The sequence below is a fragment of the Malus domestica genome, chromosome 14, assembly GCF_042453785.1.
Source record: "Malus domestica chromosome 14, GDT2T_hap1".
In the NCBI taxonomy this organism is placed as follows: Eukaryota; Viridiplantae; Streptophyta; class Magnoliopsida; order Rosales; family Rosaceae; genus Malus; species Malus domestica.
The window spans coordinates 7,679,731-7,699,674 of NC_091674.1; the positions used below are offsets into that span (position 1 = coordinate 7,679,731).

The 19,944-nt window shown below is 37.0% G+C and overlaps 2 protein-coding genes across 2 annotated transcripts; both read right to left on the reverse strand.

Moving 5' to 3' along the window:
- Window positions 1–220: 220 nt before the first annotated feature.
- On the reverse strand, window positions 221–7,598 carry LOC103400226 (1-acyl-sn-glycerol-3-phosphate acyltransferase 2-like). Its single transcript, XM_029092341.2, has 11 exons — window positions 7,160–7,598; window positions 6,511–6,633; window positions 5,920–5,959; window positions 5,724–5,797; window positions 5,371–5,430; window positions 4,297–4,374; window positions 2,228–2,386; window positions 1,909–2,034; window positions 1,257–1,349; window positions 969–1,055; window positions 221–855 (listed from the first exon to the last, which is right to left on the reverse strand). Exons 1-11 carry the CDS (start codon window positions 7,238–7,240, stop codon window positions 616–618), a joined length of 1,161 nt encoding a protein of 386 aa, XP_028948174.2. The 5' UTR covers window positions 7,241–7,598; the 3' UTR covers window positions 221–615.
- Window positions 7,599–16,578: 8,980 nt separating this feature from the next.
- LOC139191412 (uncharacterized) lies at window positions 16,579–18,551 on the reverse strand. Its single transcript, XM_070812258.1, has 2 exons — window positions 17,172–18,551; window positions 16,579–16,611 (listed from the first exon to the last, which is right to left on the reverse strand). Exons 1-2 carry the CDS (start codon window positions 18,533–18,535, stop codon window positions 16,602–16,604), a joined length of 1,374 nt encoding a protein of 457 aa, XP_070668359.1. The 5' UTR covers window positions 18,536–18,551; the 3' UTR covers window positions 16,579–16,601.
- Between the last annotated feature and the right edge of the window lie 1,393 nt (window positions 18,552–19,944).

Here is a 19,944-nt window from a genome sequence, read left to right on the forward strand (position 1 = left end):
TATGGATTATAGAAGAGATATATAACGCCCTTTTTAGAGGAACACTTGTCTTTTCTTTTGATATAATAATACTTAAATCCAACAATTACGCAGCAAAGGTCCAAAGCTTCAGAAAATAACACTCAAACAATAAGTTTCCAAGAAAAACCAAAAGCATAATGACGTGTCGTGTATGATTTTTCCAAATATATTCAAGGTAAATAGTTTGGAGAGAACCATGTTTTGGTAAATGCCAAGATTAACCACATTACTCTATTAATGCAATAAAATTACAAGTCCAAAGCTTCACCACGGTCACTAATGCTGATAAATTGAAGGGTTTCTGACATTTAAAATGACAAACAAGGTGAAGGGCAGTGTAATTTCATAGGGGTATTCGAGACCTAGCACTGCTGCTACAGCCATTTTTTCGGAGTCTATACAGAAATTTCCCTAATCAACCAACCGTTAATGAATCGAGGTATGCATACATAGTATGTGTTTTACAAAATCAAAGGGGCACCAAAGCACGGCGAAAGAACTTCACTAAGGTAAGGAAGGGGTGACAAAGCACACGAGCTACATGAATAACAAGTCCGCCCGCTTACAAAAGGCATGGATATCAAGCTGTGTACTCTATTGCTGTTTGTCTGCTTTGCCTGAAGACTCTCCTTTGCTAATGTTCTTTGCAGGAGACACCGGGGCAGGGGTTGAACGCTCTGACTGAGAAAACCGAATCAAGAACTGCATAAGGACGGTAACAATGCCCAAACCCAATGTTGAGAACCCAATACCCTTCCACGAGGATAGAAGTGACGACAAATGGAGGAACTTCAGAGCCCCCACAATAAGTAGACATGACCAAGACGCAACAACCTACACGAAATACAAGTTAATTAGCAGTAATTACAAAACGCCTCCCGTAAAACATAGAGAGAAAATACATGCTAATAAAAAAAAATATTGACTTGTAAGAGCGCGCATCCCACCAAAAGAGACTTTAGTGGCCGACCAGTTGTTTGCAATTCTTGATCGCCAAAAGTTTGCTCTGCTGTATGTTTATCCAAAAATGCATCCTAGAGTACAAAAGGCAAATAACAAGATACCAGAATTAGAAGATCGGTACACGAATCATTGGAAAGGAAAACCGGATTATTGAGTTCAATTTATTTCAAGAATAATTGTGCAAAGTCATCTTCATTTCTTCCTTTTATTTTTCAAAAGATAACAGAAATGCGAGGAACACAAGTTCATGCAACATAAAATATAGTAACCACCTTTGCCACAAATATATCTTTACACCACTGGGCAACAGCATCATCAGTTTCAGGTAATTCCTTCATTAAATGCCGCTTAATGTGCACATGCACCTGCAAGAGAGTAACAACCAAGCAAATTTATATAAACCCAAATATAAAAAGGGCAGCACAATGCACAACGCTGCTGCCATTGTGTATGATTTTAGCAGTAAAACAAACTGAAAACCAAATGACTGGAGAATGCAAATCTAGCATTATAACAGGATAGGAGAATAGCTTCGAATTATGTAGTTGACATCCATTGATGACATAAAGCACTTCCTATTACCCACGCAAAATATATTAGAAAAGCATGCGCCCTAAAAGATGACATATCAGAAAAATGGCATATCAACTAGCGATCCAATACCACAAAGAATAAGAGAATGATAGGCATTTTCACTACTCGCATTGCACATCACATCACAACTATCTGGATGGATTTTCTTAAAATGCCTTGCACAAAAATGCCAGATTGTTATCCAATTGAACGAAAATGTGCAATTTAATTGTCTATTTCAGTACTGGTACACTAGTTAGGAATTTAATGTCCAAACCTGGATGCTATCTGACAACATAAATATAAATTATTTAAACAGCATTTTTAAAATCAGAAGTATGTTAGGCTTACCACAGAAGGTCGCCCCTCAAAGAGTCTTAGCATTGTTGGTGAAGGTGAAGCCTTAGGAATAGCCACTGTTACATCATATATGGCAGGAACAAATGAACGCATATTACTTACAGCAGAGACAAAACCCTGAAAGAAGCAGGAATTTATTAGATATGCCAGACGGCCCAGACCACATGTGTGATAGAGAATAACGGGCCAGTAAAGGAGGATTCCAGAACATTGTACTTTTACTGATGGCGAATTCTTAACCAGCAAGGAACGGAAAAGGCATTCCACAAAAATAATTATTACTGAATCCTTGATGCAATAAGAATTTTACCTTAGTACGAGGAATCAAAACATTTCTAGGTACAGGCAGCCCTGTTGAGGCTGCATATTCTTGTGCTGATAAAAGCTTGGCCTGTGTAAAACGAGTTCCTTCTACAAACAAAGCCAACCAAAAGGGCTGAGGGTAGTCCTTCAACCGTTGAAGACCTAACTGCAGATGCATTACCACAAGATTCGAGGTTACTTCCAAAAGTAGAAGCGTTAACATGCCCATACATTTCAAAATAGATTGACCAACACCCTAACTTTTAAACCTGTTCCAATATTAGTCCCTAGAATTGAAAACTCTGACACTTAAATTCCATAAATCAATAATTGTCTGTTCAGTCAGTTGAAGTATCACCCGCTGTAATTTTTTCATCACATGACCACTTATATGATATTAGTAAAGTTTTTTCTTACAAGAAACAAAACATTCATTGAAAAGAGATAAAATACAACACAGCAGACAACGTGTACCCTGGACTTCACCCAATTAAATAAACAACAAAACAGAAGCCATCAAAAGCAAGAGATGAGGAAAGCTAGTCAGTCAACCTAAATCCGTTTTCGACCTAAGAACATTAAAGATCTCCCACACAATAAACTCATTACTACCATTGTCAATCACCACACAACCACTCACAACAATAGCCAAGCTCCATGCCTGCTCTAAGCAGTTGACTACCACTTCATTCACCAACTCACCACAATGAAATCTTGCTTTTTTATAAAGTGGGATATCTTTGTTCAAGCTCAGTTACAAACTCTTAACAGCTTTATTCTGATTTACCATCATGATTAGGGTATTCGGGTAGTTTGACTAATAAAAGAAACTCAATTGTTTTCCAAAAATTGTTTCTTTCATTAGTTTTCTTTGTTGTAGCTCTATATAAGATTATTTCAAGTTGGGCAAAGGGTAGTACGGATTCTGGGCTGTATTAAAGTTATGTGGTGCGGTAGCAACAGCTAGGTTAGAAATAAACTTGTTATGGAAAATTCTGTTTTATTTAGGATCATTCCTTTTAGTTGCAAGTAGCTAATCCCAGATTGCACTAAAAGGAATATTCTTGAAATACTTTTGACAGAAGCAGCCCAAAGAGAAGCAAGTAGTCTAAATCTATCCCAAATTTCACCCGCTTCCTCCTCCTTGTTAAAAATTAGCTTGTTCCTCTCTAACCACACCCACCACCGGAGGGACTGAACAGAACATGTCCACAAAGCATCCTTCGGACAACACCATGCTCCTTGGTCACACCCACCGTCCTATTATATTCCCCATCTTACCTTGGAGAAACAGCAACTCCAAATCTTCATTTATCTAAACATCTTCCCATTAACAGAGTTTCTACCATCTGTATCCACAAACCATAGGCAACAACTTACCTTCTGCTGTCCTACATAAACTTGGCAGCAAAGCTAAAGCATTCTCTATTTCTTCAAATCTCTCTTGTTTCTTCAAGTGAAACGGTTAGAGGTGCACAACTTTCATCTAGAGTTGGCTGTCTCAAAATTGAGAAGACACTCACTGAGTTGACTGAAAAATAAAGAAGAATTAGTTCACTGGAAACTGGAAAATAGCTATGGAGGTAGGAAAAACGGAAAGATGATTGTCATCTTCAGCTCCAAGGTAAAAACCTAAACAGGAGATGTTTGAGAATTGAAAGTTACTGACTCCTACAGGAACAACAACTGGAAGCATCCTTGATTACATGACTCAGAGAGTTTTTTTAGGTAGCCTCTTTCGGAAGATGAGTGAAAACTCTTTCTTGTAGAGATTCGATTAAAGAATTCAATGAGGGTTTGGTGGAAAATTTCCATCAAACTACATTAGCAACCATTAACATTAAAAACCAGCAGATTCTTTAGCTTGGCAACACAACCTCACTTCTATACATGAATATATTTTCTATATCTATGCCGGTATGCCCAGATTTCTTATCAAATTGAAGTCGACTATGACAAGAGAGACTCCATTACAGATTCATTAGAAGGAAAATTATATAGTTAAAATTTATGCGTGCCTGTGTATAGTGTGCATATAGAGTGTTGTATGTACAAATACAACATACACACCCATACCTTTAAAGTGCTTTCATCTTTGGCCCAACTTCTTTCCAAAAAGAGATATTCAGAAAACCACATTGACCACCCAATGACCTGCATGTATAAAGGCATTCCATTTAGTGACAAGGAGTAAACCCTCAAAAGCAAAGGCAAATGATAACGCTTAAGTTGAATGAAATGTAGGCTGGATAAAGAAAATAGGGCCACAAGACAATGTTTGCGGAAATAACCCAAAACCACTAATTAACTCATGAATAATAGATCAAACCAAATTAAAAAATAAAAACAAAGAATCTATAACATTACAATAGGATCTGAAATTAAATATTGATACTCCTAACCAGTAATAACTAATGGCCTCAATAGCTTCACAAACTCTAAATTTTTAAAATCTTATCTAAGCTGTTAAGGTTCTAAATTACACCCATTTGAACATATATATGTTATATATACAGGACCCTCCAATTTTCTAGGGGATTCTGCTCAAGAATCTGAACAATTTGTTGTTTTTAGTCTCCATTCAAGAATCATCTTCGTCAAAATCAGCCAAATCGAAACCACCTAACCACTTGATTATCATTTACAATCATTCGGGGCTGACCAGAAACATTGTGTTGGTTTATTTATTTGATCACGATTAGATGCCTTAATGATCAATGATTAGGCTATGTTGCCATTTCACACTCAAAGATCTACAGGATGATTCTTAAATGAATTTTGTAGAAGATAGACAGTTCAGATACTGAACTACAATACTGAGTGGGCCCCCACAAGGGACCCAACTTTTTGAATTCCTCCATGGAAGGGTCTTGAATATATGAAATATCCTCTTGTCAAAACAATGTGACAAGTCAATATAAGATGCTTATGTTGGCAAACTACGATCTAGACCAACATACAAGCAAGAATCAACGTAATCAATGGTCCTGATTCAAATTCTATCAAAAATGTATTGCCATAGTGTCTGACAAGAGAATATTCACATAAATGTGGATGCACGCACACAAACACACATATTTTGAACTTAACAGCTAGTGCCTTAAAGCTTCATCAACACATACTGTCAGGGCATCTTATGGTGCAACATACCGGAAGGAACTTTGATGATTTCTTCATTACAGCTAAGGCGCTGCCGAGGCAACCTGACCGCTGCATAGTACATTTAATTTAAATCGTCAGTATAAAGAGAATACAACTCCATATTGAACCAAAAGCCTAAATTCAAACAGTGAACTTCTTTTACAAGTACATGTGAATAAGTCTTCAATGTAGCTTTTGTGCGCCTCTATCATATGTAAATATGCAAAAAGCCAAAAACTAAATAAATATGGGCATTATTTTTATAATTAGTATATGTATGAATATACTATATACTCATAATTTGTCTGGTTACATGGATTTGTGCATGCCTGTGACTAAAGCATGATACATAAACTTTGTACCTGAGCCAGGACCCATCCAACAAGCCAATCAATATCACTTCTATGATTGCACATGACAAGTGCATGTTCTTTACCTAGAAAATAGAAAACATGCATTTAAATAAGTTATCCTGTATAATTTTGAAAAGGGCAATACATACATAGTCCTAAACACAAACAAACATCAAACAAAAGAGAAGGTTTAATCCTTCCTTACCCATTAAACGAAACGTTTCAGGGTCTGTGTACACTTGGATCTGCAACAGAAAGAGTTAACTAAATCAAGACTCAAAATTTTAATCTCAAGACACTTAAAGTAAACATTACACCAGGTCATAAGCAATGTCCTTCACATTATTACTGCTGATTTAAAGTACTCAGCCTTCCTTAAGGAATTGCGACGCATTTCAGGGATTTATACAAGCTTATCAGAAGAATTAATCTTCTAGTCTTTCTTGTGGTAGCAATGCTGCTGTGAGTCTTTCAAACCCATCAATAACTTTAACCATTGGTTCATAAGGGTTAAAAGGGCAACCCTAAGCCAACAAGGCTCCCCACTGTGCTAGGGTCGGGGGAACGTCTATTGTACACAGCCTTACCCTTGCTTTTGCAAAGAGGCTGTTTCCATGATTGGTTCATAAGGGTTGTATGGAAAAAATTTGGATGAAAAAAATAAGCTGTTGGAAGCTGGCATAATAAGTGGGAATGCATCAAAAAGTGCTCACCATACAATAAATCGACTGCATTTAAGGAAGTAAGATAAATCAAGATAATCCAAATCACAAGATATGGGGGATATAGCTAGTACCTTAACACCTGCCCACCAATCAATAAGCCACACGAGTTCCAGCCACAACAATTCTGCCACCACTCTGTTGATCCTTCTGTATGTATTCTTAGACAGTGGCCGAATAAGAATGAAGCAAATCGCCTGAAACAACAAACCAAGTAAGCTAAATCCACGAAAACCTCAAAAGAAAAATTGTAGCATACACACACACACACATGTGCACAAATGTATATATATACAACTGATATGCTAATAGAACAGAAACAGAGAATCGAAGCAAACCGATCGCAAATTTGTAGTCAGTTTTGGATAATAGAATTGAGCTCAATGGTTTTGACAGCGTATAGGATTAAAAAAAACGTTGTTCGTTCCTTTTCCGAAACGTTCTCCACAATCAAACAAAGCTTGCAGGTCACAAATAGAAAGTAGAAACAAAACCTAGTTTGAGAGGCAAGCTGACAGGCATACCTTATCCAAACAACCCACTTGAGAAACAACAAACCCATGAAGCTAAAACGAAAAGAAGCAAAACCCTCGTGGAAGTCACGCAGAAATTGAAGAAATCGATAGCAGAAGACACAAAACTGAGCTAAAACGAACCCAAATCTAGGCAATAACGAAACGAAATCCAGAACCTATGAATCAAAAAAGCGAGAAGAAGCTGCACCTGAATGAGATTGACGACGAGGCCTGAGACGAAGAAGAGCAGGCCCAGCGGGACGATGACAGCTGCCGCTGCAATCGCCATGGCGCCCAAAATCCAAAACTTTCAATTGCCCAAGAGCAAATGAAACGAAATATTTCAATTTAAAGTTGAATTAAATCAGGAACCCAAACGAATTGGAAGCGCAAGCGAGGGTATGAGGCAGTATCTCAGGAACTCAGGCAGTGGGTGTAACCGTGCGCGCAATGTGTTTGAGAAAACGAGCGTGAGAGAGAGAGAGAGGGAGCGGTTGCTTGCGCGCTTTAAACGCAGTTGGTGATATAATTCAAGGGAAGGGGGACACTGCGTGGGAAATGGGCTTTTTTGTGGTTTGTAATATTAATTAATTATGCAAGTGGCCCTCTACGCTATTAAAGTGGTAGAGAGCATTGGCGTTCGATGTAAGTTCATACTAATTTAACATTTAATCTAATAAATTTATTGTTTAATAAAAATAATAATAATTACGCTGCTTTCGTTTCTTTGGGCTGGTATAACAAGGCGCATCCTCTTGTCGGCATCTTCTTACGAGTTAGTTGGCTTCAATCTGAATGTTGATGGGGGGTGGTGGGTCCTGTGGCCCACATTTGTGTATGTGCTATCTTAAATAGTCAAATAATTTGGTTTGCCTTGTCACCAAATACGTTGTTTTTCTAAATAATGTTGGGATATTGTTTTGTTTGTACTTGGCTTTTTCGTCCACGTCAGAGTAATTTAAGGTTTAGGTTTTTTAGACAGGAAGAGAGCTCGAAAAGTGTAAAAAAAATTTCAATTTATTCGTTAAGGTATTTCTTCTAACATTGGATGAGCTTGTTATCGTCAATCGAACCATGTTGCGCATATGTCAACCGATATCGACGCATTTTAAAGCAGTCTAATTAGTGATATAAAGAGAATTTGTCGAGTTCTTTCGACACAACATGTTGAATCTTGTCGAGATATGTCTATCAAGCATCACATCAAATACTTGGTGCACAAAAGAGATCCATACCAAACACTCGAATAGTCTTTGAAAGATTTTCACATGTATATTTTTCGAACTCCAGGTGGTTTGAGACTACCTTGGTCCCAATGTACATCCACCTTTTAATGCATGTGAGGTTTTTCAGGTAAGTGATATACAATCACTAATGCATGTGAGGTTTGTTTATGTCGCATCCACAGAAAAGAGTCGCACACGCATCTTCAATAGGTGAATTCTTGTTTTAGATTGCAATGTCATTCTTTTTCTTTTGCAATATAAAGGTTAAAACACTTATTTAACAAGATGAAAAGAAACACCAATAAATAAATAGTTATTTAGATCAAATATAACATAAATTAGATATTTGACGAACAAAAAGATCATTACCATTACTCATCTTATCCATCGGCTTAACATATTATATTTTCTATTTTTATAAATTAAATATTGATCATGTTCCCTTTCTTATCGAACTAGCCTCACGTGTGGCAATTTACGTTTTTACATTTTTTTTATTATTTATTTGTTATTTTTATTTTGTTTAGTTTGGATATTTTTAAGATTGAATTATTTTATTTTTAAGATTGAAAGCTTCACCATTTTGATGTGCTCCCTTTATATATAGAGGTTATCCAGTTCAAAAGATAGGTTGATTACATAGTTGTGACGTGTTTAATATGCATGGTAATATTACCCTATTGCCCTTTGATTTGTAAACAATTTCAATTTCTTTTTTCTCAAAGATAAAATGTTTACAGATATACTTTATAATGAGTTGTTAACTCATTTACAACAAATCATAATATACCACAACTTACTATCGAGTCCAACACTAACATATGATTCACAAGCGAATCAAACTCGAGATCCCATTCAATTAAACAAAAACCGGTTCAGCAAAACCAACTTATGAAGTACATCTTGAAGACAAAATTAGGTTATGTCAGTCCGAAATATCCAATGCACAAAAGAATACATGTTGTAGACTTGTACCGATGCAGGACTTGGAAAGTCACGTGCATTGCATGTGCTGCCTCTAAGATGGACAAATCTTTTTCTTTTTTTTTAACATACGATATTCTTTATAGATTAAGTTTCACAATAAGTTAGCAATAATATGTTTCACATTCGTCTTTGGTGAGAATCGAACCTAAGACCTCTCACTTACAAGTGAACAGAAATACACCGTCACATTGCTATCAAACCGGCGTACAGATGCCAATTCTGCTGATTTAGCCTCTTCTTCTGGACGAGAACAATACCTTAGTACTAAGTGACTTAGACAAATCATGTTTTAATCACATTAAATATTTACTTGCTTCTGTCCTTATTTCCAACATTCAACTGTTGTATTTAATAAATGAAATAAATAAATCAATTAAAAAAGAAGTTATGAGATGAACACAAAATTGGGTGTTTCTGGGACCTTGGTTTCCAACATTCAACGTACGGTCGTCTGGCTATTGGCTGCTGCTGGCCAACTATTCTTTGCCTAATTCAACTAAATACCTTGCAAGTCAAGGAAAGTTTGAGTCACCTGTGACAATTACTCTCACCCATCCCCAACGCTCAATCCTTATAGTTTCGGTGAGTGGTTGGGACTTTGGAGACCGATGCTGTTGCACTGCACTTACTTTTAAAATTAATAATAATTGTTGATTAAAATATATTTAGTAGCGATTAGATCTTGTATATTGGGATTAATACTCATTTGCAACAGTTAGATATTGCATAAAACTCGTATCCTTTATGGTGCGTTTACTAATCCGTAATCAAATTGAGAGGAATCAGATTGAGGAGGAATTTGATTGAGGAGGAATTGAAATGAGGTGGAATCAGAATCAGATTCATGTTGAAATTGTTTGTCTGGAATCGGAATACAATTCCATAAAGCTGTTTACTAATTCAGCAGAATCAGAATATAAACCAGTATGATTACTAAAATGCCCTTATCCCAAATCAAATATTTTATATACTTTTTTTTAATAAAATTTGATATAGTATATAATAGTAACAAACTGATTCTGCATTGAGTAACAAACTGATTCTGCATGAAGTAACAAACTGATTCTGCATTGAGTAACAAACTGATTCTGCATGTATTTACAGAGTTACTTTATATCGATTGAATTTACTCTAGGTCGACTGAATTAATCAACTAACCGTTCCAGAACGTTAAGATATTGTAGCGTGAAAAGGGCAATAATAGTCTAGGGTTAAAAGGATAATCTTGGAAATAATGAAAGTAAGTGAGGGCATAAAGGGAAAAAAGTTAGTATTCTGATTCCCCAAGCCATCCGGAATCCAAATATCTCCTTTATCTTAGGAATCCAAATCAACCAAATATTGGAATTGGATTCCAAAATTTGTGTGGGACCCACTAAATTTTGATTCCTCCAGATTTAGTAAACACCGGAGTATACCGTAATCGGAATTCAATTCCGTTTCTTGATTCCGATTACCCTTACGTAAACGTGCCATTAGTGATATGTACCATTGTAACAAGACACGATATATAACGTTTATAAAATCTTTAAAATGCACTTTTATAGTGTCAAAATAAAGGTACATCTTCATAACAGGTTAAACACAATTCGATATCAAATTAGATGACGTTGCAATTGTTTTCTTATCTTATTTTATAAAAAACGATGAGATATTTACAAAAAGTTTTACACTGCACTCATAACGTCACAACAAAGCTACATCACTACAATAGGCTTGCCACAATTAAATATTGAACATATAAGAAATGTATATTGCCCACCGCACTAATGTGAGTTGAACTTAGACCTCCCACAACCTAAGGAGAGACAATATTACTAGACTAAAGGTTATTTGATATTACCTAACGTATGTGACTTGTAAGTTTGGATACAGAGACGGAGGTATAACATCAATTTTATTAGTGGAAATAAACAAACACTCTTTTTAATTTCTCGCTGACACCTGTTTCATTTTATTTGTAATTATCATGTAATCTATTCAATTTAACAATTAGAAATAGAGAAATGTGCGTGAAAAAAGTAAAAAGAGTGTGTGAAAAACACTTCTCTTTGACACACCTTCAATCCATGTTAGCTTTTGGCTTCTCCACTTTGGATGCAAGGGCAATAAAATTGCCTTCACCACTTACTCTAAATAGTAATTGCTTTTCTGTAAGTTCACCAGTTTAAAAGAAGGAAAGGCAAGGACAAGGCCGATTACTATTTCCAAATATATTTTCTCTTCTTTTTTTTTAATATTTTCTTCGGCTTATTCACACATATCATTGTCTCATAGATTTTTTTGTAAGTTTAAAGTGTGAACTTTGTAGGTTTGCTTTATTTTTTATATTTTTTTGGATAATTTTTATGATTTTTTAAGTTTTTTATAGTTGAATTAATCCTAGCAATTGAATTGAACAATTTTTTGAAATCAAAGGCTCACAAAAAGTCATGTGGATAGGGAGTGGGAGAGCTGATGAACTGCTCACGGGTTGGAACAACTCAAGGCTTCATGTGAAAGGGGGGGGAGCCTCTCTGCTGGGCTTCAAGTAAGGCGTAAGCCCTTGCAATTGTTGAAGGGTCAGCTGCCCTTGCAACTGCCTTTAACCCAATTACCTCTCATTTTATGGACAGATAGAGGAGTTTTTTTGGGTGAATAACTCAATTAGCCTTGCAATTGGGTGATTGGTGAATATGCTCTTAGTTGCAGAATTTCTCCCCTACGCATAAGGGTTATCACAGCTATTGGTTTTAAGGCCTTAAAGGTGGAAGGCTGGGATTTAATCTCCAGAACACTGCAGTTGAGCAACATAGAAAAGTTCCTCTTGGTTTAATCCTAGGTTGGATCAAAATAGCCCATAGACAGGTTTTAATAGGCAAGACCGACTCATTCCAAAAATGATGATGGCTGATTTTGATGGGCCGGCCCATGTCAAAATATTTCACGAATGATTATCTAAAAAGAAAAGGTCCAAAAAGAGAAGGAAAAATAAAAGTTGTAGCTCCAACGGTCAAAAACGATTTTAAAATCGAATTGCTATCTCTTTTTTGTGGCGTTACAAATCCTTGTAGCTCATTCTTAAACCCCTACTGTTTTTCACTGCCTCTTACGTCTTCACCCTTCCATTCACATATCTCCACATAATTTCGTAGAATTCATTCAAAATTTGACTCAATTTTCTTCAATTTTACATTTCTCCTTACTAACCAAGTTCGATTCTTTCTTTACATAATACATTTCTAATTTTTTTATTCTTTTAAATTTTTGTAGGTTCCCCAAGAGAAATGAACCAGAGAACATTGACTGGAGCAGTATAGAATCTGTATTTGTCAAAAGATGAAACGTATGAGAACTTTAAAGCCCTAAGTGGGTCGACCCTGATGCGAATAATATAAGCACACAAATTAAACCCTCTTTTGACAATTGTAGCAAAGTATGTAAGTAGGGATCGTTCTAAACCGGGGATTAGGAGGGCTTGCTAAAACCTCTAAACTGACTCAAAAACAAAAAGAAACAAAGTTAAAAATGTAAACAAAAGATTTTAAAACAAGAAAGTAAAAGGGGGATTTGAGTTTGGTGAAGTTGAAAGTAAAAACGAATAAACTAAAAACTTAAATAGATTTTAAACAATTTTGGGTTGAATGGATAATGGAAGGCTAGCTAAGGGTTTCATCTCCACACATGTTATACTTGCATACAAAACGATTTCCAATTGCATTTCAATAAACCATGAATTCTCAACGCCCCAAGTTAATTAGGTCCGCTTAAATTAACCTTCAGATTTTCCTAACGTTATTGAATTGGATGATTGCATACGACAACCCAAAACATTCCTCACAAGTCCCCTACATGATTGCATAATAGAGATACAAGCAAGAATCATTAAATTCTATGAAAACCATAAGCATTAACGAAGCACTTGTTACTATGATTGCATGAAACTTATGCCAAGAATTTACTTAACGTGATTGTGACTAGCAACCTTCACTACTTGTGAATATAAGTTCATAACGATTAGGTGAAACTCCCTTATATTCTAGCGTCAAATTCATGCATGAAAATTAAGCGTGCACTCTCAACCAACATACACAAATTAGTTTTTATACGAACGGATAAGTAAATTGAATTCACAATTCAAGAAACGCAATTGGAAGTAATCAAATCATATAGCAAGCATAAACATGTATTTCGAATCCCCCCCTAGCCAAGGGGGGTTTAGTTCCTCATTATTACAAAACAAAGATAAACAAATTTAAACATTGAAAAACAAAGGGAAGAAAGCACCTAAGCGTTCCAACGATCCATGTTGGATAGCAAGTGCGTCCAAGGACTTTTCTCCTACTCCTTGCCGCAACAACAAGGTTGGAATGATGTTGAAGGGTTGGTTATTTGGAGGAATGGATGGGAAGGGGTTTAGATATGTAGGAGAGGTAAGGAAAAGCTTGGAGAATGGTTAATTTCTGGATGATTTGAATGAGGTTGCTGCCATGGTATTTATAGGAAGAGGATGGACATGTTTAATGCAAAAATCTGGTGGAATGAAGTAGGTAAGGCATGGCAAGGTGGAGAATTGTTGGTGAGGGTAGGTATTGAGTCATCCACTCACATGTTATGGTGAGTTAAGCATTGCATCATCCACTCAAATGTCATGGTGAGTTAAGCATTACATCATCCACTCAAATGTCATAGTAAGATAGGCATTGCATCATCACTAAAAAATCTGGTGGAAGTAAAACAAAGGGAAGGCCACGGCATTGATGAATTTTATGGGGTATGCATGGTTTTGAGTGAAGTTTTGGCCAATCCTTCTAGAAATTTATCCCTTCTTGCAACTTGTATTTGTTTCACCAGATTTTTAGCATGTTCCTAGCCTCTTTTGTCTTCAAATTCGTCCATCCATCTTGCTCATATCATATGTAATCCATTCCAAGCTCAAAACTGCTCCAAAATGCACCAAAATGCACTTTCTTGCTACCTTAGCCCTTTGGACCTACAAACACACGAAAATGGCTTAAAGTACTAAAATAACTAAGAACTAATAACGTAAATGCAAGAAAACTAGTTAACTAAGTCGCATAAATATGCGTCTATCAAATTCCCCCACACTTAGCTATTGCTAGTCCTCGAGCAAAATAAAACAAATAAAACATAAAAAAAAAACAAAACGAAACCAAACAAACAAAAACAACCTAAACCTTCCAACGTTTGCCTTAGGGATTTCCAATGCACATGACATGTTAAAGATTATCATTTCCACAGAATTGAGTCAATTTAACACTTAAGCACATACTTAATCATAGTCACTACTTACAAATTCACAATTAACCAATTAAAACAATGTTTTGAATGTAGTAACATGCCTTAGAGAATTCCCTCAATCCTTACAAGATATGCACTCTATTTTCACTCAGATTTTCTAACTACACACCCTATACTAGTTATATGTGAGAGAATTGATGTAGATATAAAAACGAATGCTCACATATATGTATAACAAAGAACACAATTTCTAGAGTTAATAAGCATGTTGAGATATGATCTCATGAATGGAATGCTACTACTTAGATGCGAGAACCAGTGACCATATGCTCATACCAAGTTCAATCTCCACAAATTGAAACACATAACACTCAAGATAGAAGTCAAGGGTTGTAACGGGGCTTGGGGTATTGGCTAACAAAGAAAGGATAAGGAAAACAAACGTTCTTAAAGTGATAGTAAGCAAAGTAATGAAATTGAGACTTAGAATTTACTTAGATTGCAGAAATTAGCTTTAAAACACAAGGGGAAGATTTAAACAACTCCTTAGGGTCGAATTCATTGTTTTGGACCCCTTCTTCATCAAACAACACTTTAGAACTCTTTTTCACTTCTTTTCAACTCTTTTCGCATTCTTTTCACATTTTTCTTTTCTGTTTTCTTTCTTTTTACCCGTGCCTATGGCACATAATTCCTCATGAAAAACACTTCCCCCACACTTGTTTTCTGCCACAAAGGAATTCAATTTGAATCATGCTTTACTACGCTTTAAGAACAAGGTTAATGGATGGTCCTAATCTAAGCTAGGTGAGGGTAATGTGGGTTACAAAGAAAAGGCTCACAAAGCTCAACGGGGTTAAAACGTACAAAACATAATGACATAGGGGATTCACGGCTTTTTGGTTATGGTGGTGGTCACTACACAACTTTATCTTGAATATGTGTTATGCAAATCAATGACATGCTTTGAATGAAATGGGTATGAGTTCTAGCATTTGGAACTAAATGATGAAACGCCTTCTAAGTAGTAACCAAGCAAAGAATAATGAGATCATGCAACGACTTAGAAAACAATAAATCACAGATTATTAACTCTCCAAATAAACGTTTAGGCTCAAGTCTCACAAGGTTGTAGCGTTAGTTTGAGTTCTTTCCTTCAAGCATGTTACAAAAACTGATTTTTCCTTTAAGATTGCATGTAAATTCATAAGTTATAACCACAACCAAGCATAAACAAAGAGTAAATCAAACTTTCATCCATGTTAATCACTCTCTTTAACAGCCATGAAATTACAAACCAAATCCTCATCATTGTGTTGGAAGGTACCCTAAGACACAAACAAACACACAAAAACAACTCTTTTTGGGTTTTGCAAAGCAATTTTTCAAATTTTTATGTGATTTTCGGAGTTATAAGTCAGCACACACTAAAACACACCAAAACAGCCTAAAAAAACACCTAAAAACAGCAAGAAACAACATTGGGAAGTATGAGTGAGAAAACCCTACGAATTTGCATCAAAACACTTTGGTTACCCCCCCCCCCACACTTAAACCAAACATTGTCCTCAATGTTTCAAAGCATAACTAACACAAAAACACATAAACAAACAAACAAACACTAACAAACTAAATGTGGCAGAAACTAATTAAACAACAAAGAGAAGGGTTTAGGAACGCAAATCTGGAATTGGAGTGCTCTCTAGGCCTTCCTTTCTCGAATGCATGGGTTGCCTCCCACGAAGCGCTTTCTTTAACGTCTTCCAGCCGGACGGTACCTCCGTTTAAGCTTGACTAGGTGCCACGGCATGGAGGGGTACATCCTCCATGACATGCTCCTTGAAATACTCATGCATTGGGTCTATGTATGGCAGTGGATAATGATGGTCCCAGATTGTGGCATTGAGCTTCCCAAGGTCAAAGTAAAAACTCCCATAATCATGGATTCGATTTGGTACCTGCACCACAGAAGGCAATAACCTTTTAGTGGAAATGGGAATTGGAATTAGAGGAGGAGGCTTACCAATGCATGTAGATGAAGACTCAAAAGGGGCAGCAAAGGTGGTGCTCTCGGCCAGATTTGGTATTTTGGGTGTAATGACATGTTTTGTATGCTCCACTCCAATACCCTCTTCGATGATGCATCTAGGGACATTCTTCTTGATTGGTGCGCATGAATGTTCCTTCCCCACATGTTTAATCACATCTATTGCAAAACAAGAACGAACATCATGAGGATTCTTAACATATTCAGGAACTTTGAATTTAATCAATTAATCACCAAACTCCATTGTTAACTCTCCCTTAGCCACATCAATCTTGGTTTGGGCTGTCTTCATGAAGGGCCGCCCTAATAGTATCGGCAATGGGGTAGAATAGGGTGAATCCTCCATGTCAAGCACGTAAAAGTCCGCTGGAAAAATCAAATTGCCCACCTGCACCAACACATCTTCCAAAACACCCTTTGGATATGCATTAGAACGATCGGCTAATTGAATAATCACACCATCGTTTTTAAGCTCACCTAAGTTCATAGATGCATAAATAGAGTATGGCATAACATTAATCGAAGCCCCTAAGTCTAACATGCATTGTTCAAACTTAGTATTGCCAATAATGCACGGAATTGTAAAACTACCCGGATCTTTGCATTTAGGGGGTAATTTCCTTTGTAACATGGCAGAAACATTCTCACTTACTTGGACCACCTCTTTGTTCGAAATCCTTCTCCTTGATGTACAAAGTTCTTTTAAAAAATGAGCATACCTCGGGACTTGCTTAATTGCATCAAGGAGCGGAATATTGACTTGAACTTTCCGAAAGGTCTCTAGAATGTCCTTCTCGGCTTCTTCCTTCTTTGATTGCCTAAACCTGCCAGGAAAGGGCACATTTAGTGGAATGGAACTAGAAAAAGTCGGATTTGGACTTACCTTGGTGGTTTGGGACGGCTTAGGAGGGCTAGATGGTGGTGGCAAGGATTGTTCATCCTTGGCCGTGAGTTTTGGTCCCTGTGCTTCCTCTTGTAGCAACTTTTCATCCTCATCGTGACTTGATTTGGATGATTTTGGTTTGGCTCCAACCTGTGTACCACTTCTCAACATGATTGCATTGACGGTTTCAAAGCCTCCTTTTGGATTTGCAATGGTTGAGCTAGGCAACTTGCCTTGCTCTCGAAACTGCCCCATGAACTCGGCAATTTGCCCTACTTGTTTCTCCAACTCGTCCACCTTTTTGTCCCTATTTTGCATTCCCTGCGCCATAGAAGTTAGTAAATTAAAAATTTGATCATTATCAATAGACGAACCTGATTTTTGGGCAGGTTGTGCTTGGGGTTGAGTTGGTGCAAACGGCTTTTGATAGAAACCCGGGGGTTGTTGCCTCAATCCGCTTTGTTGTTGGCCTTGTTGGGGTTCTCGCCATTTGAAATTTGGATGATCACGCCAACCGGGATTGTAAGTATTGGAAAAGGGGTCATTCCTTGGTTGGTATTGGTTGCCAAATCCCACGGCATTGAGGGTCTCCCACCCTCCATTTTCTATCAACTGTGGGCACTTGTCCGTAAGGTGGCCTTGCATGGAACACACGCCACAAGCTGCCACGTTTTGCACTTTTGGACCTTCCACTACCTGAGAAAGCAAAGTAGTAAGGTTAGCCATTTGATTTTGAAGTTCGGTTATGGCACTTACCTCATTGACTTGATGTGGTCGTGGGTTACTCCTTTGTCCAACGCCTTCGTATTGTTGAGCATTCAACGCACGGTTGGAAATTAAAGTCTTTGCTGCCGTGGGGGTCTTGTCCACCAAGGCTCCTTCCGCCGAGGCATCTAGCATTTGACGTTCGATAGGTAGTAGCCCCTCGTAGAAGTATTGCAAAAGAAGTTCCTCCTTCATCTGATGCTGTGGACAAGAAGCAACAAGAGATTTAAAACGTTCATAATAAGTAGGAAAAGATTCACCTTCCTCTTGTTGAATTCCACTTATCCTTTTCCGTAGGAGGATGACTCGAGAAGTTGGGAAAAACTTCTCCAAGAAGGCCCGTTTCATGCTTTCCCATGATGTGACGGTTCCGGGCGCCAATTCGTACAACCAATCCTTCGCCTTTTCCAAGAGAGAGAAAGGGAAGGCTTTCATCTTCAAAATACTCCCATCGACATTGATAGGGGTCATGCTCGAACACACCACCTCGAATTCTTTCAAGTGTTTGTTAGGATCTTCCATGGACAACCCATGGTACTTCGGAATGTGGTGTAACAAGCTTGACTTCAATTCAAATTCTTCTGTCTTTCCTCGGGCTGCTGTGGGGTATTGGATGCATAGAGGTGCGGCATTGTCCAATCCCGAAGCTGAAAGTTCTTTGATTGTTCGATTGTCCACCTCCATGTCTTTTTCTGCCTCCTCATTTTCTTCAAATTCGGATTCAGAACTAGAACTAGGTGGATTAGGTTCTGGTACTTTCCTTTTCCTTCTCAAAGTTCGTTCAAAATTGTCGTCAAACTCCGATATATGTGCACGAACTGGTTGAGAACTACGAGTCATAAACTAGTACCTGAAATAAACAAAATAAAATTAAAACTAAAATTAACACACACAAAAAAGAAATAAAAAGAAACAATGGGGATTTAGCAAAGTTGCTAATCCCCGGCAACGGCGCCAAAATTTGATGCGAGAATTACTTGACACACAAATTAAACCCTCTTTTGACAATTGTAGCAAAGTATGTAAGTAGGGATCGTTCTAAACCGGGGATTAGGAGGGCTTGCTAAAACCTCTAAACTGACTCAAAAACAAAAAGAAACAAAGTTAAAAATGTAAACAAAAGATTTTAAAACAAGAAAGTAAAAGGGGGATTTGAGTTTGGTGAAGTTGAAAGTAAAAACGAATAAACTAAAAACTTAAATAGATTTTAAACAATTTTGGGTTGAATGGATAATGGAAGGCTAGCTAAGGGTTTCATCTCCACACATGTTATACTTGCATACAAAACGATTTCCAATTGCATTTCAATAAACCATGAATTCTCAACGCCCCAAGTTAATTAGGTCCGCTTAAATTAACCTTCAGATTTTCCTAACGTTATTGAATTGGATGATTGCATACGACAACCCAAAACATTCCTCACAAGTCCCCTACATGATTGCATAATAGAGATACAAGCAAGAATCATTAAATTCTATGAAAACCATAAGCATTAACGAAGCACTTGTTACTATGATTGCATGAAACTTATGCCAAGAATTTACTTAACGTGATTGTGACTAGCAACCTTCACTACTTGTGAATATAAGTTCATAACGATTAGGTGAAACTCCCTTATATTCTAGCGTCAAATTCATGCATGAAAATTAAGCGTGCACTCTCAACCAACATACACAAATTAGTTTTTATACGAACGGATAAGTAAATTGAATTCACAATTCAAGAAACGCAATTGGAAGTAATCAAATCATATAGCACGCATAAACATGTATTTCGAATCCCCCCCTAGCCAAGGGGGGTTTAGTTCCTCATTATTACAAAACAAAGATAAACAAATTTAAACA

What these genes read in the sequence shown, in the direction of transcription:
- LOC103400226 (XM_029092341.2), bottom strand. Translation starts at nt 7,240, where the DNA reads ATGGCGATTGCAGCGGCAGCTGTCATCGTCCCGCTGGGCCTGCTCTTC. An exon ending in TCGTCGTCAATCTCATTCAG is followed by an intron (nt 6,634 to 7,159) that starts GTGCAGCTTCTT and finishes TTGTTGTTTCAG; the next exon opens with GCGATTTGCTTCATTCTTAT. An exon ending in TTGGATGGGTCCTGGCTCAG is followed by an intron (nt 5,431 to 5,723) that starts GTACAAAGTTTA and finishes TGTACTATGCAG; the next exon opens with CGGTCAGGTTGCCTCGGCAG.
- LOC139191412 (XM_070812258.1), bottom strand. Translation starts at nt 18,535, where the DNA reads ATGAAAGCCTTCCCTTTCTCTCTCTTGGAAAAGGCGAAGGATTGGTTG.